Below are 23,156 nucleotides of genomic sequence, written 5' to 3' on the forward strand. Positions count from 1 at the left end.
TGGATGCTAAGAAATGAGAAATTACTATTTACCTTATAATTTCTTTTTCTTTAGCACAGTCAGATGAATCCAGCTTCCCTTCATTGGCTGCCATATGGTTGTGTATTGCTTCTCCTGTGTGCTTACATGTTACAGGGATTACTGGCAAGTGTTACTCCAGTCCCTAGACTAGTGTTCTTATGTCCTTATCTATGCTCAGTGTTGTCTGTTGGCTGAGTATTGACATGGTTATCTTGTTTTTAATCAAGTGTTTTGCTAGTCTGTCCACAGTTGCTTTTGAAGAGAATACTGGCGGGCTGAGATCACTGCATGGGGTATATGTACTGTGATGTCAGCTTGCCCCGTCTCCATCTGCTTGTAGGCATGCATATCTCACTTGTTCTGGATTTATCTGACTGTCCTAAAGAAAAGGAAACTATCAGGTAAATAGTAGTTTCTCATTTTCAGCAGGTATCTGACAAAGTTCCTCATGAGAGACTCATCAGGAAATTAAAAAGTCATGGGATTTTTCAGAGGATAAAATTCCTTTATTGTCAAAAATCTTTTATATTTCCAAGGCTAACTTAACAGGTGTTGCTGAAGAAGGTAGGCCTGAATTTTTGAGAGAAGAAAGTGTTGATCTCTCTGATTTCTTAGAAGCCTCCCTTGCCAACATACCTGTAAGAGCCACTTTATATCTTTTTGTGCAGAGAGTGACAAGGATTCGGCATGACAGAAATATTTTTTCGAATATGGGTTTCTTATTTTGTGGTAAAAAGGTGAAACTTTTCCCAGATATATCGCTTTTAACACAACTTCCAAGGAAACAATTTTTGCAAATGAAGCAGAATGATAGCCCTAGGGGCCTCCGTCTTTCTCAAATTTCCTTGTGTGTTGTTATGTATCAGAAGAATAAGTTTATTTTTACAGATCCAATGCATTTGGAAACCTTTATATATGAGAAAACAGTGTAAGCTATGTTTATCCAAGAAAATTATTTGCAGAGACGAGTGGGTCCTCCCTCCCTTAATAATGGGGAATTGTACTTTACTTGCTGTAGTTTTATATTCGTTTATTTTCTTAGTGTTATGGTGCATTGTTCAAATAATCTTGGAGGTTATTTCATGTAAATGATTTAAACTTAATAAAGATAAAGTAAAAAAAAAAAGAAATGGGCTAGAAGGCAATGTCCTATTGTGGATTGATAATTGGCTAAAGGATAGGAAACAGAGTAGGACTGAATGGTCATTTCTCTCAATGGAGAAAGGTAAACAAGGGGGCTTTTTAATACATTTATAAATGATCTGGAAAAGGTGATCACATTTATAGATGACAGAAAATTGTTCAAAGTTGTTAGATCACAAGCTGATTGTGAGGAATTGCAAGAGGACCTTGTGAGCCTGTGGTTTTGGGTGTTTAAATGGCAAATTAAATTTAATGTAGACAAGTGCAAAGTGATGCATATTAGGAAGAATAATCCTAACTATAGGTACACGATGCTGGGTTCCATATTAAGCAGCACTACCCAGGAAAAGGACCTTGGAGGTACTGTCGACAATATTTTGAAATCCTCAGCTCAGTATATGGCCGTAGTTAAAAAAAGCAAATAGAATGTTAGGTGTTATTAGGAAAGGAATAGAAAATAAAATAGAGGATATCAATGCCTCTGTATTGATCCATAGCCTTCTGTACAATTCTGCTCATCACATCTCAAAAACAATATAGTGGAACTAGAAAAAGTACAAAGAAGGGTGACCACAATGCTAAAGGGGATGAAACAATTCCCCTATGAGGAATGGCTGAACAAGTTGGAACTTTTCAGCCTGGAGAAGAGACAGCTGAGAGGAGATATGTTAGAGGTCTATAAAATCTTGAGTGGGGTAGAACAGGTAAAGAGGGAACAATTATTCACCCTTTACAATAGTATTAGGACTAGGGATCACTCCATGAAGTGATCAGAAAGTATTTTTTCATTCAGTGCACTATTTATTTATTTATTGCCACCGCCCGATTAGCAGACCACTGTTCTGGGCAGTTTACATCATCACATACACAATAAAATGGTCAAAAACATCTTAAAACAAAATAAAACAAATAGACTTCAACTGTGGAATTTGTTGCCAGAGGATGTGGTGAAAGTAGTTAGTGTAGCTGAGTTTAAAAAGAGTCCAGACAAGTTCCTGGAGGAAACGTCCATAAAACATTATTAGCCATAAAGATTTGAGAAAGCCATTGCTTATCCCTGGTTATGGGTGAGAAGGACTGGATCTGTGCAGGATCCTGTTGGGCCCTTGTGAACTGGATTGAATTGTCACAGGCAGGATTCTGGACTTGATTGATCTTTGATGTGACCCAGTCTGGCATTTCTTATGGCTCTCATATAACCCTTTTTTATTAAATATGTTTTCAAGAGTCCTGTTCTCTTTGGCATGCTATCTGCCCCCGTTAGTAAATGTTCTATGGTAACGGAGACCCAGAGGTACATGCCTGTACTGCGAGAGAGCTAAAAGCTGGCTTCTTTCTTGCAAGGGCAAAAATGATTGAGAGCTGCTTCGCATTTTACAAACTGCCCCCTGTAGAATTTAAAAGCATGTTCCCACTGTTACCCCAAAATAGAAATAGGCAAATCATTAAAACAGTATTAAGTATCTATTTTTATTCAAAATAATATTACATGAGAAGTATACTCAGGGTACTTTTGAAAAACTAATGCATACAACCAAGCTTATACGTTCTCTATCTATTACAAAATCATGGTTAAAAAAACATTTCAGATGAACTAATCATAATTTTCACTTCTTACATTTCGTTTCATTCTCTCATTCTAAATCGTGACTAAATTAACAGGTCAGCATGACCCAGGTCCTCATCGCAATTACGTAAAAGTGCAGCATACGTTTAGTCACAAACAAGGACTTCTCGGCATTATATCTATTTTTTACCACACATAGTTAAATCTTTAACCTTGGCATAATGGTATTATGCCTATCTAAGGATTGCTTAATACTTCAGTATTTTACCTAGTGCAGGGATTACGTTTTACAAATAATACATTTGGTTTTAAGTAAGGCTTTAAGTATTTAGAAAAAGAATAAGTACGGGAATTTTTACATTGAATTGATCAGAGAGATACAATAAAACCTTTTGGTTTCGATACCCCCTAAAACAATTCATATTTATTATTTTTTGAAAGTGTTGCGCCGGGAGGTGGACCCTTGGCCTAGTGCAGGATTGGTAGGCTCCCTGGTCAGACCCAGAGAGCGCCTGCCACCAGGAGGCGGAGCACAGGAGGAGTCAGAGGCTTGCTGGAGCTTCACCACTAGCAACCCGGGGTTCCCTCAGGTTGAGCCCTTGGTTATCCAGGCCGCCTGGTCTTAGGTGGGCCTCGCAGGATCTCCTTGAGAGAAAGTTCAGAGGTGTGCCCACCACGATCAAGGGTGCGCGGTCGATGTTCAGGCTATGAGTCTGGGGTGCCAGAGAAGGCCAGAAAAGAGTCTCTGCATGTATGGCAAGGATCAAGGCCAGAGTCGAGGTAGCGTAGTCAGCCAAAGCAGGGGTCAATACCAGTGATCAGTCCGTGGGTAGTCAGCCAAAGCAGGGGTCAATACCAGTGATCAGTCCGTGGGTAGTCAGCCAAAGCAGGGGTCAATACCAGTGATCAGTCCGTGGGTAGTCAGCCAAAGCAGGGGTCAATACCAGTGATCAGTCCGTGGGTAGTCAGCCAAAGCAGGGGTCAATACCAGTGATCAGTCCGTGGGTAGTCAGCCAAAGCAGGGGTCAATACCAGTGATCAGTCCGTGGGTAGTCAGCCAAAGCAGGGGTCAATACCAGTGATCAGTCCGTGGGTAGTCAGCCAAAGCAGGGGTCAATACCAGTGATCAGTCCGTGGGTAGTCAGCCAAAGCAGGGGTCAATACCAGTGATCAGTCCGTGGGTAGTCAGCCAAAGCAGGGGTCAATACCAGTGGTCAGTCCGTGGGTAGTCAGCCAAAGCAGGGGTCAATACCAGTGATCAGTCCGTGGGTAGTCAGCCAAAGCAGGGGTCAATACCAGTGATCAGTCCGTGGGTAGTCAGCCAAAGCAGGGGTCAGGTTCCAGGCAGCAGTCAGATGTGGTCAGAGGTCAGGCAGAGGTCGGTTCCAGGCAGCGTGCAGACGTGGTCGAGGAAACAGGCAAAGGTCAAATCCAGGCGGCGATCAACGTAGTCAAGAACAGGCAGAGGTCAGTACCGAGAAGACAGTCCGAGAGGTACTACCTGGGGAGACGCAGGGACAGGAGGACGCTGGAACAGGACTGGAACGAGACTGGAACAGCACTGGAGAAAAGCTGGAATGAGACTGAAACAAAGACTGGAAACGCAGAGGCAAACTAGAAATCACAGCGTGATGGACCCGATTGCCAAGGCGAGGAAGTGCAGGCAGGCACTTGCTCTTATACAGCGTTCAATCAGGACGCGCCACGGAGCTGGGATCCACCCCTGGCCCTTTAAGGGACCGGGCGGTCTGCGCATGCTTAGGGACGGGGCCAACGCCACGGAGGACGCCGAGCCCCGCCGTGAAGCCTGGCTGGAGGTGGAAGGCCCGGCGACCGCCGCCGTGGGACGCCGAGGCCTGGCTGTGCTCGCTGCTGCAGCTGGGGAGGACGACCCGGGACCCGTGGAGGAGTTAGTGAGGTGAGCAGGCGTGGACGGGACGGGCAACAGAAAGTGCACAGCAATCAAAATCAATCCTACAATAATTGAAGACTGTTCTTTACCGACAATCATGGTAGCCTTTTTCACTGACTTCATCATTTTATGAAACCCGGTGAGCACTTTTGGATTCCCATGCTCTCAAGGCTCCCCAAAGGAAAATGTGGTTACCCCCGTTATCCCTTTTTAAAAAGCATATGGGCCAGCCCAGGGGAAGTGCTAAATGCTGCCATGCAGAGGTCATGGGCTTGATTCCCAGGCCTGGCCTCTGCTCCCCAAGCTGGCCAAGGCTAGGGATGCTGTGGGCTGAGGACCCATTACTGCAGGGGCAGAGTCAGCTGAGCTGGGAGGGGATATAAAATAAGCAAAAAACCCTTGGGTAGCTGGGAAGCTGTAGCCCTGCGAGATGCCAGTTACAATTGAGCTGGAAGCTCAAAGGAGTAGGAGGAAACTACCAAGCCAATAAAAGAATATGGGGCGGATTTTCAGAGCCCTGCTCGCGTAAATCCGCCCAAAACCGGGCGGATTTACGCGAGCAGGGCCCTGCGCGCCGGTAGGCCTATTTTACATAGGCCTACCGGCGCGCGCAGAGCCCCGGGACTCGCGTAAGTCCCGGGGTTTTCGGAGGGGGCGTGTCGGAGGGCGTGTCGGGGGGCGGGCCCGAACCGCGCGGCGTTTTCGGGGCGTGTTGGGAGCGTTCCGGGGGCGGGCCCGGGGGCGTGGCTACGGCCCGGGGCGGCCCGGGGGCGTGGCTGTGCCCTCCGGACCCGCCCCCAGGTCGCGTCCCGGCGCGCAGGAGGTCCGCTGACGCGCGGGGATTTACGCCTCCCTCCGGGAGGCGTAAATCCCCCGACAAAGGTAAGGGGGGGTTTAGACAGGGCCAGGCGGGTGGGTTAGGTAGGGGAAGGGAGGGGAAGGTGAGGGGAGGGCAAAGGAAAGTTCCCTCCGAGGCCGCTCCGATTTCGGAGCGGCCTTGGAGGGAACGGGGGTAGGCTGCGCAGCTCGGCACGCGCCGGCTATACAAAATCCATAGCCTTGCGCGCGCCGATCCAGGTTTTTAGCAGATACGCGCGGCTCCGCGCATATCTACTAAAATCCAGCGTACTTTTGTTTGCGCCTGGAGCGCAAACAAAAGTAGGCTATTCGCGCTCCTTTTAAAATCCGCCCCTATATGTATATGTATATATATTGGGCTTTTTTTTGTAGATTCCAAGACTGAAAACAGATTTTTTTCCCCCCAGAAACTATGAGAATAGCATTCACCTTTGCATGAGACATGCAATGATTTTCTGCCCCTTTGGCAAAGTAATCTAAATAATTCTCTCAATTTCAAGTTTCTTAATACAGTATTAAACATTTTTTTTTTTTAGGCCAGCAGTTCCTTTCCTCTGCTTTGAGCTTCCAGCTCTGTCAGAAACAACCCCTGTTGGACTATGGTGGTATGAGTCTTCATTCACAACCTGCGGGCATTGTTCCCCTATTTTAAAATATCCCACCACTACCATCTAACCCGGGCATTACAGTGACAGTTCTTGGCCAGAGGCCACAGACTGTAGCTCCCTCTGGGACCCGGCTAACGTTCACCCTGACCTTAGCCAGTGGGCGACACCACTGAGCAACAGTTGAGATTCTCTTTCTAGGGGCCGTGACTACGCATCATCCTCAGCTCCCCGGCCAGCCCAGAGAGCAGAATCAAACCCAAGGACACTGCCGATGAGCCACCAGGACATCCCAAAAAAATTAATCATTTTTGAGGATCCAGTTTAAGTACAGCCATCATTGTAAGTTTCAGGTTTTTCCAGTTTGCAGCTATTGCCTCTCCTGCATTGTGGGGTGGGCATTCCCACTGGCTACACAGACCAAAGAGGCCTAGGAATGTTGAGGATGCACTAGTCAGGAACAGAGAAAGAAACATGGCCATCCCAGACCATAGCAGAACTGATCAGAAATTACAAATGCTTAAAAATATAAAAAAGAAGATAAATTCAGAAGAAAGAAATATTGAAAATTTCCTGGAACTGAAAAAAAGACTTTTTTTTTTTTAATTCTTTATTTATTGATTTTAAAACATAAACAAAAAGAAAAGCATTTTGCTTATAAAGTAACATCATGGGTACTTCATATCAGAAAACAAAAACAAATTCTTTTGCCAACGTCCTTATTAAGTGAAAAAATAAACCAAATTACTTTCCAACCATTTAACTTTACATATAACCTTGTTGAGCAAAAGATTTCATAATTCTTTAAACATTATTATTCATTGTATTTCAGTCCCACTCCCAGCAGAATAACAATTAGTGGATCCAGAAATCATTTAAGGAACATAATAGGAAAAAAAGACATTTTAGCAACTTTTCTTTGGCAGTGTATATCTAGCAGGTACAGATGTGTTAAGGATGTTACTTAGTCAGCCCCATGATTCCTGAGATTGAGGTGTGGGAGGAAACAGTTGGAGCCCGATATTCAAACGGCAGATAGCCAGATAAGTAGGATGTTTCCGCTTACATTCAGTGGCTGCTAGATATCCGGATATATCACTTATCTGGATGTCTCTTAGCTGGAGAACTTTGTGGGCGGGCAATGGATGGATTGGGGCAGCGCTATTTAGCTGCATTACTTATCCGGTTAAGTAGCGATATTGAGACTTAGCCAGATAAGCTGATCGTCTACGCAGTGACTTCTAACATGGATATTCAGCAGCATAGCCGTGCTGCTGAATATCCATGTGATATTATATCTGGCTAAATTACGTACCCAGTAGGCTTCATATACCTACCCCTAGATGAATAGTGATATAACTGACAATTTTAAGATGACTTTAATTTATAGACAATATATTGTTGTGGATCTTTAACATGTTTTGACCTTCCAGTGAAGATCTGTTGATTTATCTAATATCTCTACAGGAATGCCAGACAAACAGGCCGATTCAGTATGATGCGCTCAAGCAGGGGTCAATACCAGTGGTCAGTTCGTGGGTAGTCAGCCAAAGCAGGGGTCAATACCAGTGGTCAGTCCGTGGGTAGTCAGCCAAAGCAGGGGTCAATACCAGTGATCAGTCCGTGGGTAGTCAGCCAAAGCAGGGGTCAATACCAGTGATCAGTCCGTGGGTAGTCAGCCAAAGCAGGGGTCAATACCAGTGATCAGTCCGTGGGTAGTCAGCCAAAGCAGGGGTCAATACCAGTGGTCAGTCCGTGGGTAGTCAGCCAAAGCAGGGGTCAATACCAGTGATCAGTCCGTGGGTAGTCAGCCAAAGCAGGGGTCAATACCAGTGATCAGTCCGTGGGTAGTCAGCCAAAGCAGGGGTCAATACCAGTGATCAGTCCGTGGGTAGTCAGCCAAAGCAGGGGTCAATACCAGTGATCAGTCCGTGGGTAGTCAGCCAAAGCAGGGGTCAGGTTCCAGGCAGCAGTCAGACGTGGTCAGAGGTCAGGCAGAGGTCGGTTCCAGGCAGTGTGCAGACGTGGTCGAGGAAACAGGCAAAGGTCAAATCCAGGCGGCGATCAACGTTGTCAAGAACAGGCAGAGGTCAGTACCGAGAAGACAGTCCGAGAGGTACTACCTGGGGAGACGCAGGGACAGGAGGATGCTGGAACAGGACTGGAACGAGACTGGAACAGCACTGGAGAAAAGCTGGAATGAGACTGAAACAAAGACTGGAAACGCAGAGGCAAACTAGAAATCACAGCGTGATGGACCCGATTGCCAAGGCGAGGAAGTGCAGGCAGGCACTTGCTCTTATACAGCGTTCAATCAGGGCGCGCCACGGAGCTGGGATCCACCCCTGGCCCTTTAAGGGACTGGGCGGTCTGCGCGCGCGCGCTTAGGGACGGGGCCAACGCCACGGAGGACGCCGAGCCCCGCCGTGAAGCCTGGCTGGAGGTGGAAGGCCCGGCGACCGCCGCCGTGGGACGCCGAGGCCTGGCTGTGCTCGCTGCTGCAGCTGGGGAGGACGACCCGGGACCCGTGGAGGAGTTAGTGAGGTGAGCAGGCGCGGACGGGACGGGCAACAGAAAGTGCACAGCAATCAAAATCAATCCTACAATAATTGAAGACTGTTTCAATGCTGTAGGCTGTAGGCCTTCCCTGATTCTCCAGGCCTACAGCCTAGTGACCGATTGCGCTCCCTTGCTGCTCTTGGGCATGCCTCTCTACTACCTCTCCAGGAGACCCTGTGAGGCCCACCTAAGTCCAAGCGGCCCAGGTCCCTACGGGCTCCACCTGGGGGGACCGTGGGCTTCCAGTGGTGAAGCTCATCCTAGCCTCTGTCTCCTCCTTTGCTCCTTCCACTGGGGGCAGGTGCTTCCTGGTCCCTACCAGGGAGCCATTCTACACTGCTCCAGGACAAGCGTCCACCTCCAAGCGCAACAGTTTCATTGATTGCACTCTTTAGAATATTTGCTTCTACAAAAGTTGTCATGGAAAAATATTATAATTCCCTACACACTCCATTCTAAGGCTTATTAATAACAATGTTCTATCCTAGGCAGCATAATTATTGCCTGTTACTGCCCAGTCTGGATTACTGGTCCTCAGCTTTATCTTGGGCCTTCAGAGGTCGATATTCAAAAGCCTTTGTGCTCATAACTTTTCAAGTTACGCACACAAAAGCTGAGTTTTGAAATGTTTCGTGTATAACTTTCCCCGGATATTTTTGCTGCTTGCCAGCTTGCTGAGCATTGACCTCTCGATTCCCCCAGCTCCACTTTAGAAGAAACAGTCTTGTGAGTTCTTTTCTTCTTGCTCTATTGTAAGGCTGGTCCTCCAAAGTGCAGTTTTAATTTTGCAGCAGCTGAGAGGCACTGCTGTTTGATACATACGTGCTATTTGGGATGAGAATAATATGCATCACGCTGAGAGCTGTAAGCGTAAAGGACTCATTTAAGACTGTGTTGCTGCTTTGTGTTTCTGAAGGAAGCATATGATTTTGAGAGGTTGATATTCAGCGCCACTTGTCTGGATAAATATAGACTTATCCAGATAAGTGGCAGTGGCTGAATATCTGGCCATGTTTAGCAGCTGCCACTTATTCAGATAAGCACTTATCCGACTAAGTGGTGGGCAGAATATGGGGATAATGGGAAGAGCTACTTATCCAGATATCATAGCCAGATAAGTAGCGATATCCAAACTTTAGTCCTGTTCAATAGTAGGTCTAAAGTTAGCCAGATAAGACTTATCCAGCTAACAAGTGATTTATATGGGTATATTCAGTGGCATAACCATGCTGCTGAATGTCTCATGTAAATTAGCCAAATAAGTTTTATCCGGCTAACTCACTTAAATGATTATCTTTGAATATGTACCTCTGAGGGTAGAAGCTTTGGGTATCAGGCTTGGCGTTTTCTTAATGTTGTTTTGTTATACTGTATATTTTGGGGGCACAGAAGGGACTAGACCTCCTCCCACCTCCAAAGAAGCACTGTGGGCTGTGACCCATACAGTTCCAGCAGGATCACAGAAAAAACTTGCAGACACTTCTCTGCCCCCAGCTAACAGTCCTCATTCAGTAAAAATCTATGAATCTGCCTCCTGTCTAACCAGTGAAACAGGAGGGAGAACTGGAGATTTGTATGAAAAGAAAAGGGAGGAGAGGGTGGTATAATGAGTGTGTGTGTGTGTGTGTGTGTGTGTGTGTGTGAGTGATAAATGAAAGAGTGGAGATTTCATATGCCAAAGAGGGGGCATGAGAGCAACAAGGGAGGGCATGGTTGGTTTGTGTGTATACCTTTAGGAATGAAAAAGAATGTAGGTACATTTTGCGGGGCAAAGAGATCTTGTTTGTGTATATAACTAAAGAGAGAGAGAAGGCTATAGGGAGAAGGAGATCTTATTTGTGTATGTGACTCTGGAGTGTGGTGTGTGTGAGAAAGATGTTGGGGAAAAAAAAAAAAAGAGTAGTGTATATATGTGGGGAGAGAAGACATATAAGAGGGCTATGTGCATCTTTTTGAGAGATAAGTGAAAACTAAGGTTGCCAACTGGCTCTGGATTTTCCGGACAGATTAATCCAGTCCTAGCTTTAGCCCATTGCATATAGGGATTTGTAGTTCTGACTTACCTATGCAGTCCTTAAGAAAATCAAAACTACGAGTTCCTGCATGCAGTGGGGTGAAACCAGGATTGGATCAACCTGTCCTGGAAATCTAGAGCCAGTTGGCAACCCTAGTGAGAGTGACTGTCAATGCACAAGTGTGAGTATACAATCAATATTTGACTTTGGAGCACGTTAAAGAGAAGGACATGAATGTAGAGGATCCCGCAAAGGTTCTGCTTTCCACCACCAATGTCCAAATTACTCCCCTGTCTTCTGCACTTGATTAACGTTTCAGTAATAGAGTTTGATAGTGCATGCTAGCACACTGTAACTGCATGCTATCACACTGTTGTATGTCACTCTTCTCTTTACACAATGCAAACACCTATTATTCTAGCTGGGATGTGTGTCTTAGTTACTGTACTACACCGCTTAACTGTCCTTCTTCAGTATATCCCTTATTTTAACACACAAAATGATTTGCTCATAGCAAGGGTCTAGTAGGAAAGCTACACAGAGCTTTATTTTGTCTGGCAATTAACTGTTCACTGGCTTTGTTTGTTGTAACATGCACTTCCTTTCTTGTTTTCATTCAAGCTGTTTACGCCATGGAAATTAATGTGGAGAAAGACAGACAGACAGGAGAGACCAAGATTCTCTCTGCATCAGCCCTTGGCCCAGAAGGGGTCCATCAAAGAGGAGTAAAAGTCTATGATGATGGTGCCAAGATAGTCTATGAGGTCCACAATGGCGGTGCAGTGGTAGAAAATGGAGTGCATAAGTTAAGCTCAAGGGATGTAGATGAACTTATAAAGAAAGCTGGACAATCAAACATAAGAGGAGGGTTTGAAACCAAGATTGTGTCAGAGAGGACCGTAATAATTGATGGAAAGCCTAGCCACATGAAAGAGCAAATGCTCTTTAAGGAGGCAAAATTAGAAATGGTAGAGAAATCCAGCAAAGGACTTTCTGGGAATCCCGGACACCAGCAGTCCAAAATTACAGGAGAGGAAATCCCAGAGGCCACCGTGGATCAGCCGGTGACTATGATCTTTATGGGTTACCAAAACATTGACGACGAGGAGGAAACGAAAAGAGTGCTGGGCTACGATGACACCATCAAGGCAGAGCTGGTCCTAATCGACGAAGACGACGAGAAGTCACTGCGGGAGAAGACTGTGACGGACGTGTCCACCATGGATGGAAACGCTGCCGAGTTGGTCTCTGGGAAGCTGTTGACAGACACCACTGAGCCCTCCTCACCAGAAGGGAAGGAAGAAAGCCTAGTCACGGATCCCATGCCAGGTACACAAAAGAAAAAGCGCTGTCAGTGCTGCATTGTGATGTGATCTCTTCTTTCCCGTCTCCTGAACGGCGCCCACGCAGTCATCTGCTTAGAACTCACTGTACTACTGGCTACGGTACTGTAAACTGGAAGTGTGTGCCTGTGAGGCCCTGGAGCTAGGTTCCTTTTCCAATTCTGACTCCTCAATCACCTTTCTACCCCCGAAAAAATAACTTCTCTTTAGAGTCCATGTTAATTGTCTTGTCTTGTCTTGCTAAGGCAATTTTCAAAGCCATTTCTGTACACAAAACAGCATTTTATGTGTGAAAAAGGGGGTCTTAAAAAATTGCCTATCCTATTTGTGTGTAAATGACAAGCGTGGCGCTGGGACCCACATCCTGGGCTGGGAGAAGCACTTATGTGCATACGTGAACACTTGCGCACGTATGCACATAATTTCACGGGAAACGGCGCCTGCACAAATAGCAGGGGACTTTTCCCCCCTTGAAAACTGATGTAAAACCTGTAGGTAAAAATATGCACACAGACTTTAGATTTCCACGCAGTTTGGAAGTTGCCCTCTGAATGTTTACATAAATGCAGCCACAGATGGGCATACAAAGAGGACGCAAACTTATGGCTGAAGATTTAGTGGGGCCTCGTGTTAAACATTTATATTTGCATAAACAGCCTCCCACCCAGCTCTGAAGCCTGAGGTTTTGTAGTAGACGGTAAGATTGTGCATTTCAGTAATCGTAACGGAGGAATTGGTCCAAATAAACCGGTTTTTGGTTTGGTTAAGGTCATCTACACCAAAAATCGACTTATTGCGAAAATTCTGAACATTTTTTTTATTTCTTTTGGCAAACAGCACAAAAAAAAAAACAAAACAGAAAACTTCCCCTCGCAAAAATAAAAAAATTCTGAAAACAAATGACCTGAACCAAACCAAGAAAACAATTTTTAACAAGATGGCCTAGTTTCATCTTTTTTGGGCAGTAATTCTAAAAATCAGTCTTGGGGGTCTGTTGGTGAATTTCCTTTGCAAAATCTCATGTCTAAAATTTAGTTCTGAAGTTTTAATTTTTTTGGAGGGAGGAGGGCCAAATTCCATTCAGGTTGCTTAAGAAAACAAAACTGGACCCAAATTGCTCTAAATAATAACGGCATGGCCTGATGCTCTTCCAGTTTACAGTATTGTTCCCTTAAATCAAGTTCAATTTAATTTGATATGGAAACAAACGGAGCCTAATTACAGATTTAATAGATTGCCTTCGAGTTACTGTGCCTCTGTTAGTTTATGACGTTTGACTGGTGGTATTTGCATAAGAAATACTATTTGCTGTCCCATTAGAAGGCATCAAATAAGCATTTATTTGTACCATCCTTTTTTAAAACAGTACCATATTTCTTAATAACTAAAGTTAAATTGTACACATACACACATAAATAAATACTTTCAGAGTTTCTACTTTATGAATAAAAACAGTGCCAGCCTTCCTGGAGGACTCTTCCACTCATTGTAAGAATACTGTACTTTTAGATAGTGCGAATGCATTTTCAACTTGAGAATTCTTTTTAAAGACTAGCTTTTGAAGTAACCGGAGTTCTTTTTTCAAGTTGAGGTGGTTTGTGACCATGTTTCTGCGCCTGGGCCGCAGATGGTGCTGCATTGCCTCGTTTAACCTTCGGTTCTGCAGATCCGTTCCCAGCACCTTCCTCTGTGCTCTTGTCTTTCTGTGCCAAGAATGAGACAGATGCACTTTTATGGCAGCTGTAATGTGAGAGGGGGGTATACAAAAAAAACCAAAACAAAAAAAAAGAAGGAAATAAAAGATTAAGAAGCTTTGTCATGGCGCAGAAGTTGGCTTCTGCTATTGAAGTGCAGCATTTTAGAAGCCCTTTTGTAGCAATTGAATCCAGGTTGCCTCAAAGTACCTGAGGAGTTAGGAGGACTGGACAATGACAAGATAGCAAGTCCTGTTTTGGTTTTTTTTTTGTTTGTTTTGGTTTGCTTTGGGTTTTTTGTTTGGTTTTTTTTTACAATTTGAGCTATTTCAGTTTCTCTCTTCATTGATGTATTCATTCAATTTCAACATGCCTTACGCCAAAGATGCACTTCATGATTAGCCAACCATTTCTCTTGATAACTGATCACTGACACTGGGTCAGGGGATGACCAAGAAAGGGAGTCAGGAAAGAAATACCAACTGTCCATGCAGTTATATAGAAAGGAAAAAAAATATACATTCAAACCAACCCTCCCAGGGAACTGAACTGGGAATTCCTGCCCCAGGGCTTCTTGTACAAGTGGAAGTCCCTGCAGAAGGGCTCTATGTGGATCTCCAATTAAAACCAGTACAGACCCTTGAGTAAACTTGCTGTACAGCTATGCTAATAATTATCATAATTAGAATAATCTCAGTCACTCTGACCCAGTGGACAATGTTCCTCGTGCCCCGGATTTTATGCCATGCAAAAAAAAAGGTCTATAGGCTGATAAGCTGAAACAGTTATAAGCCCAGCAAATTGAATCGAACTAAGATCTTTTTATCTAAGAAAGTCTCAGAAACGAGTTGATGGCCATTGTTTTTGGTTAACAGAATGGAGAAGCTAAAAGAAAAGAGATAATAAAAAGGATTTTGCATTTTCCCCTTGCTGCAGAATAGCACCCTGGAAATGCAGGCATGCTGGGAATATTGGTGTATATATCCCTTTAAAAAAAGATTTGCCACCCAGTTCCACAAGCCCATGAAAAACAAGCCAGTTTTAAAGGGAAAGCCATCACTGTGGCACATTCTGCAGTGGATCCCTGAAAATCTAACACAGATCTAGGAAGAGCCTCGGCAGATATCCTCTGACCGGCCATTCTGCTTGGTACTTTCCCTGGACAAAATCTGCATTTATTCTTGAGCTCAAACCAGGCTGAAAAAATCTGTTTCCAGTTAGACTTCAGATTGCTCACACGTCCTTAATTGAGAGATGAGTCTTTATTTCTTGCTGCTTTCACATTTCTTTTTCTTTTTGCATGAATATACTTGCCAGATGTTTACGATGCACATCTGGGTGAATGATTACTGAGTCTTGAATGCATATTTTTGCATTGCTTGCTTTTTATCATAATCTGGTTTATTTATTTCTCTTGGTCATTTGGGGGTAGATATTCAAAGCTAAATATTAAAATAAATTAGCTGAATAAGTCTTATCCCGCTAACTTTAGACCTATTATTGAGCAGGTCTAACTTATCCCTTGACACCCATATCCCACCCGCCACTTATATAGCTAACTACTTAGCCGAGTAAGTACCGAACAGGACCAGATATTCAGCTGCCGCCACTTAGCCAGATAAGTCCCTATTTATCCGGCTAAGTAGTGCCGAATATCAGCCTCTTTGCTGATACACAGGCTTTGACAGCCTTCTGAGGTTTTCTTATTTATAAACATTTTGACGTGATGAAACTTGCGTTTACAGCCATTTCCATTTATCTGCCCATCAGTTTATACCCCCCCGGCTTTTGATTCCTCCCTGCATTTTATTATGATACAAAGCTGCCATGGGATATGTTAAGCTGCTTAAAATCGTTTTCTTTTTGTGTCGGCGGGGGTGGCAGAAAGATCTGATAATGAAATCCCTTGAAAAAGGGGAGCTGGAGCGGCAGCCACTGCTACCTCAAATCCGGCAGCTGATGCAAATAGCCAGAGGTCCCTGTGCAACTGATTTGTCCTAGATAGATTTTTGTGATCAGATTCTTGGGAATAGCTCCTTGGATTAGAACAGTAAGACTTGCTTTCCAGGTAACATCCATTATATTCCTTATATTTTGTGCACAAATGGTATCCACTTCTTCCAAATCTTACTATCCTTTGTTTTTGTATATATATATATATATATATTCTTTTTTTTTTTTTTTAAATCAATGAAGTTACTGGTTTGTTTGAATCTTAAAATATTTATTAAAACATAGTGCCAAATATTTCTGGTTCCATCATGCCAGTTATGTTGCATTACAAAGGGCACCTTAGGGAACTGGGCAATTTTTTAAAATATGGACAAGCCAGGGCTTACCGTATTTACGGATATCTACTGCACAGCTCCTCAGACCAAAATGAACTACATGTTTTTGTCTGCTGTGCCTGGGGCCCGGGGAATTAATTACACCGAGTTTCATAAGAAACGGAGAGCTGTGAGAGGCTAACGAAGCACGTAGAACAGCACAGCCTAAGCCTGGTGTCAGGATTGCACCCTCAGGAATAGGAGAACAAGGAAAGGACAGACATATAAGCTACAATTTGTGAAAGCCAGGGCACTCTTTTGTATTTTTAAACACTGTACTTGTCAGGGTTGAATTTAGAAATGCTGTCCCAGGCCTGAGAGAGGCAGGTTGGAATAATTGAGTGAGTGTGTCAGAAGGTGGAGGATGAAATAACACCAAAATTACTGCCCATAGAAATACCAAAAACTGGATTATGAAAGTATTAATTCTTGTTTTCTTAATATTAAAATATTGCATGGAGGTAGTTACATTTTCCAAGGGGTGGGAGCATAGCGCTGCCCCCGGGATATGCCTAAGGCTGGTACTCCCATAATTTTGCCCTTATCTCCCTTATCATTTAAATGAGATGCTAGCAACGAGTTACGATATCACTGCCTCAGAGCAGTTAATTCTCGCCAATCCATGCCCATTCAGCAGGGCTTCCTAGCTTCTGTGACCTTCAGAAGCATTTTTTGTAGAGTCTTCCTGTAGAATCCAATATTTTAGGTTAATACATGTTAGAAAAAAGAAAAGGAACAGAGTAGACAAATGTCAAACTGCGGCTTCCGATTATTGGAACATGTTTTTCTGGGGGATTTTCTTTTTCTTTTTTTAAGTAATCCATGAATCGACGACACTAAGCCCTTGGCTCGGGGGCACCCGCAGCTCATCGTTCCCCTCCATGTCACAGCACAAAGATAAGGCTGAAGGTCTGAGGCTGGTAGCGGGTGACTTCAGACGGGGGGGGGCTCTCGGACCAGGCAGGTTACCAGGCTGAAGCAGCTCGGCAAGCACATTTTCCAGCACTAAAGCACGACAGAACAAAGTACAAGATTCTCAGGCTAATTTCGTGACATTTTGCTACCAGTCGCCTTAAAAGTTTGTAAAACCGAATTTACTTTCCAATGTGTCTTCCCCTAGTGGGAAACCTGTGCAGCTTTTCTAAAGTTTTGTTTATTTGAATTCTACAGGTCGGTTTCTTTTGGGGGTAGTTTTGGTTTTTTGCATTTTTCTTGTTCATGCATTTCATCTTGAGAGGCTGTAACTGCAAAACCTGCTTTCTGTTTTGTTTTGTTTTTGTGTTGTTGCTTTCTTTTTCTCTTTCATTTCCTTATGCCACAACATCCTTACTCTTTACGGTCAGGCTATGCTTTTCAGTTGCAAGAATGGATATGCAGAACAGAAAGATTAGCAGGCTCTATAATATATCTATACATATATAAATCTCTCTCTCCACCCAAACACATGTAATCACACATATATATATCCATGACTGATTCTTCTAGCTGTGGCTGACGTGTGGTCTGTGTTTACAAAACTCTAGTTTGCCTTTGTAATGTGAATACAGTGAATGACAAGCTGTACCGATGTTCCATCTTACAATTTGCCTTAAGCGCTCCTTTGTTCTTCCTTTTGTCTTCATTTTGCAGTCTGGGTTCCAAAACTGTGCAAATGCAACATTCTCTTTCAAGCCCCTCCCCCAAAAAAGTGAGTGAAGTTTCATTGCCTTGGCGTCAAGGGATGAGCCGTCACAGCAGAGGGCGCGGCGCAGCGCCACCTCCAGCATGGCTATAGCAGTCGGTTCAGCACCTGAGATTAGCCAGGGTTAATTGTGCCATACGGGGCTCTGCCCAGACTGAAGTGACATACACAAACACTAACTGATATATCTTGCTGCTGCTGCCTAGTCAGCTAATTCCTCTTAATTAGCTCCCAGTAATCCCTGGCCAGAAGGTGCGGGGGAGTCTGTTCAGAAAACGATAGGCCTTTTCATTGCCAATACAACGTTGGTAGCATAGAGCGGAGCTCTGACAACGGATTCCTGGTTTCTAGCAAATGCTTTTGCTTACATTTGTGCATTTATTCATTTTTAATGAATAATATAGTTTCCAAAATTATGCACGTCTCCAGTGTTGGGAGTGGGGGTGTAGTTAGTAGCCCGTGGCAGTGAATCTCTAATTCTATACCTCTGTTTTCATTTTGAGCTTATTGTAATTTTTAGTGAACCAAAAAAATGTAACGCTGGAGTGGGGAGCTCAGTGGGGCTGACGGTTTAACCCAACATTCATTTTTAACTCGTGGAAAAATGAAAAGTTGATGGAAAACACCCAACTAGTACCTGTAGTAAGTGCCAGCTGTCTCCAATCTCACACACACACACACACCCCCACAAATTAATATATTTATACTGGCACCTGTCTCAGGGAATTCTTCTTTTCCTGGTTTAGTGAAGGCTGTAGAGATGGCCAAAAAAATATTCCAGCAGTCGGGGTTCAGTGTACTGAGCAAATGTGATGATATCTCTAGAACTATTTGGAAGCTACACGCAGATAATAATCCTGAACCTTTTAAAGCAAAACAAAAATACACAAAGAAAGGTTTGGTAATAGCAGCACTTGCGGTTTTAACTTCTGACCCCGGGGTCCTTATAAAACTAACTTCTAAAGAAAGAGGCTACTCCAGGCACAGAGTTCCCACTGGCAGCCCTGGAACATCACAGTTTGAAGCAGTTCAGCCATCTCAGGTATTTCCTCTCTCTCCCTCTTCCTTCTTCCTGATGTTAAAGGCTATTATTAGTCCCAACCTCAGGTAGCCTTCCTCTCATTAGGAAAACACCTCCAACCACTAGGCTACTGTCACCGGAGGAAGCGAATTGTCTCCCACCTATTGTCGACAGCCCCTGGTCCTCAGCTGTGCTGCAGTTTGAGGTTCTCTGCTACTGCACACACACACACATGTAAATACCACGGGCGCCAGTTCAGACGTGAGCAGGAGGTAACTCCAGCGGGGGATATTCAGTAGGATGTATCCAGGTATGTCTCCGGCTGACTGTGCCTTAGGGCAGCGTTTTTTCCAACCAGACTTACCTGGCTAAGTTTAGCTGCCTAGTGCTCAATATCCGCAGCGCCCAGCTAAGCTGAAACTCCGGCCCATAATGTCCCTGCCATCCCTCTCCTTACCCAGGCAGAAATTTACCCCGTAAAAGGGAGGAAGTGTTCAACTGAAGATTTTTGTCCGAGTGATTCAAAAAGTTACCTGGGGGCAAAGCCTTTGAATTTGGACCTCTCAGAGTAACTTATACTCTTAAAAAGCCCCATGTATATAATGTTGTAGGGATGTAAGGCAAAATGTTTTCAGAGGGGTTTCTAAATGTTGTTTTCAGTCCTCCTTTTGCTGAATTTCATTTCCGGGAACTTTATTTTATTCATTTTTTTCAGGGTTTTCATTTTGACAAATAGCACATACTATTTGCTGAAACAAACAAAAACAAATTATTTTTTCAGAGGCACTGTTCATTCATTTTGAGGAAAAGAAACCAAAAAGAAAATAGGCAGTTTCAGTTCAGATTCCAGGATTGTTTTAAATGAATGCACTTCCCTATATGTTGTTAACAACCTTTGGGCAAGTTGTTTGCTATACTGTCACCTAGAAGGTATGTAGATACTGTGATTGTTACAAGGTTTTACTATTGTTTTATTACGCCCTGTGGGCTTACCGTGATGGTTATAAGGTTTTATAATTGTATTGTTATGCCCTGTGGGCTTGTAAATTGCTGTAAGGTTCATAATTTTTGTAAATGCTACTGCAGTTTTATTAAAAAAAAGTTTTAATTCTGTAATGTGATCCACCTTGAACAGGCTTGAATCCGTAAAGGTGGAATACAAGTTTTGAATTAAATTCAATTAAAGTAGGGACTCGAGGCCTAAGCACAATTGACTGAGGAGCTGCTATTCTTGAGTGCCAGATCAACACCATCCGTGAATTGTGGAAAGTCATTAATGACAGTGGATGCAGTGAATGCATCTTTAGTAAGATTATGCTGTTTACACAAAAGTAGATTTTATATTGATTAATTATGTCAGCATAGTATGGATTTGCTTTAGATTTACAAAGTACCAGTGGCGGTTCGGTAAGTCAGCTCACAGGATTGGCATACCTGCCTCATTTGTTCAATACGGTGTCAGCGCAGGCACTGCAACAGGGTGGGGGTGCAACCTCCTGTGGGATCCAGAGCTTGGACAAGGGCAAAGCAAATTAGGTACCTGCCTTAGCTGTAACACACAAGGGGGTACAAATCAATGACTTATATGAAGGAAAGGGGATCTTGGAATAGCATCACTTAAAAAGGGGGCTCCCACTTGGGGCTGACCAGTTTTTGACAGCTGGCATCATGGGGGCCCCACCATAAGAGTACCCCAGTGGGACAGGCAGCACTTCTTCCTGTGCCTTCTTCCGCTGTATATTTCCAATTTCAATCTGCATTCATTTGTTACCCTTTTTCTCTGTTTTTCACAACTAGAATATTTTTTTGTTTCCATTTGATGTGGACACGTGTCAGTGAGAGCTGTGTATTTATTTATTTATTTGCTTATTTATTTTGAAGGTTTCTTACCCTCCCTTCCACAGTTCAGGGCCAGGGTACAGTAAAAGCACCCATAATAATTAAAACGTAGAACAACATCACAAGACAACTACAGCTCTCAGAGGGCCAGCTAGAGAGAATGAAATGCACTTCAATAACAGACCTATTAAAATCATATAGTTTCCATTTTTGAAACCAGAAACAGAATTAAATGAATGCCCAATCATTGATTGCCACAATTCCTTCAAAAAGGCATGAAAAAAACTTGTTTAATCATACTTTTTGGATTTCAGATGTACAGCAGAGTGATTTTAGTTTTCTTTTATAGCTGTTGCTGCCTGCATGTGTCATTGCAGGCTTTTTGTTAATTTTGTGTTTGTACATTGCTATGTCGTTATGTATGTTTTTATTCCATCTTGTAATCCGCCTCGAACTATTTGTTATTGTGATGAAGTGGAAAACAAATTTTAATAAATTCTAAATTTAATCAAAGCATGTGCCCTTTAAAAAAAAACAAAAACAAATTTTCAATACAGCTAATGCTAAAATCCAATAGAAAACTTTTTCTCTTAATGGAAGAGACTTGTTAAATAAATAGCTTGCAGTTTACTGAAACAAAATTTACTTTATCAGACCTTGGAGTGCCTTTTCAGTGTCAATTTTAACAAAATATTACCTCCATAAATCATAATTATAACAATACTATATGTTCTTACAAAAGAAATAGTCACTGCACCAAATGATAGATATGTAGATTATCATTCCAAACCCTTTACATAGCAATTAGGAGTACATTGAAAGAGCTTAACAAGACTGGCTTACTAGTCTAAGTAAACCAATTTTTGGAGGAAAATGTGTGTTTTTGTGTGTATATATATATAATAGACAGGGTCTTTTTAAACCAGGGAAACCATAATATTAGATCTTCTTCTTTTATTTTTCACAAACATGCCCTAGGCTTCATCCTGCACAGGAGGTCACAGCTGTGCTTGGTGGAGTCTTGCACTAACAGATGATGTCCTATTCCTTGCTGTGCACTGGCAGGAAGCACCACCCAGCTGAGACATGCACAAAAAAAAGCCCCACCAACCACCACCAAGCAATGCCACAAAATCCTAAATTAAATCTGCCCTGATAATCTTTGGGAAACTGAAGTCCAAACCCAAAAGTCATTATTAGTGCTGTGAAATGAATTCTGAAAGGACTTGAAGAGAATGTTGTGTGCAGTACAGCTTTGTAAGGGATGCGGGTGGGAGTTTGCAGCTTTTGTAACCCACTCTCTGTGGGAGTATATGTAAATAATATAATCTGGATTCTGTGCAGCAAGCTACTGTTCTTACACTGGTTTACAATTGCTGGGGTACCTGATATACTTTGTAACCTGAAGTGTACTTTTTGATTGTTCTGTTTTCTTAAGATTTAAAAAATATCTTCATATATATATATACGTGTATATATATATTATATATATATATATATGCACATGAACACTGCCAGCAGCAGCCAGTGCTGTAATTGTGACTTCTCTCTTTTTTTTCTGTACAGTATCACTAGTAAATAAACTGCCTTTTCACTGCACCTACCACTGTGTCTCTCCTCTATGCTTTGTTTATTTTCTGGCTTCCACGCATCAATACGCTCTGTGATCTCAGCCTTTCAGCATGATGCATCTGAGTGCCCTCTCTTTCTCTCTCTAAAAAGGGGCAATGTGAAACTAACCTACCACTCCTGTTTGCTGTCCTGCGCTATTGCTATTACTCTTACTTCTCTGAACTGTAGGTGCTTCATCATATGGTGTCCGCCCCATAATTGTTGCCCTTGCCAAGATTGTTCCAGCAAGACACACTGGTGATAAAGTGGCTTAATACTCTACAGAGCCACATTCAAATGGGTTTGTCTGGTTAAACTGGAACTTAGCCGTAGAAGCCCGGGCGGTTTAAATTTCCCACCAGTCTAAATGCCCCCAAGTTATCTGGCTAAGTCATTAACAGGATAAAATGTATCTGGATAATTTAGAGGAGTTTCAGGGTAGGCCAGACTTATCTAGATAGGGTAGCTGGATAGCACCAATACTCAGCATAATCTGGCTAAGTTACCTGCCTCAGAGCAGTGCTAAAGTTATCCAGGCACATGGATCTGGATCTGAGCCAGCAAAACCAATCCCTCACACCCCAAAATAAATAAAATCAGATTGGGGCCAAGTCTCCAAGCCTCCCCCAGAAAAAAAGAGTTTAAAGAAGTTGTGGGCCATAGCATCCTGAAGAGCCTCTGGCCCCCACCCCTCCCCGATATGAAAAACCTCACAGGCTCCAAGCCCCCAGTGAACCTTGCCGCCCACCTGCAATTAGTTCCCCAGCCTCTCACCCCACCTGGAACCTCCCAAATCCCCCCAAGGCTGCCAGGAGCGCAGTACATTCGTACCCCTCAGGCAACGTCCAGCTGTGCTCTGACAGCACTGTTTCAGTACCGTACACTGACCCAACCTTACTGCACCTGACAGCAAAGCTGGTAACGTCCACTATCAGCACTGCTGTCAGAGCAATGCCGGAT

At 43.5% G+C, this 23,156-nt stretch overlaps 1 protein-coding gene across 3 annotated transcripts in view; it reads left to right on the forward strand.

Moving 5' to 3' along the window:
• Nucleotides 1–23,156, forward strand: part of PALM2-AKAP2 (PALM2-AKAP2 fusion) — a 583,545-nt gene that overhangs the window by 274,691 nt on the left and 285,698 nt on the right. Inside the window, exon 7 of one of the 3 annotated variants that reach the window (XM_029614157.1) lies at nucleotides 11,302–12,009. The exons of the other annotated variants lie outside the window; for them this stretch is intronic. Coding sequence (XP_029470017.1) covers nucleotides 11,302–12,009 — 708 coding nt within the window. The remainder of the gene's footprint in view (nucleotides 1–11,301; nucleotides 12,010–23,156) is intronic. 3 annotated transcript variants of the gene reach the window in all.

The sequence above is a fragment of the Rhinatrema bivittatum genome, chromosome 1 (genome assembly GCF_901001135.1).
Source record: "Rhinatrema bivittatum chromosome 1, aRhiBiv1.1, whole genome shotgun sequence".
Taxonomy (NCBI): Eukaryota; Metazoa; Chordata; class Amphibia; order Gymnophiona; family Rhinatrematidae; genus Rhinatrema; species Rhinatrema bivittatum.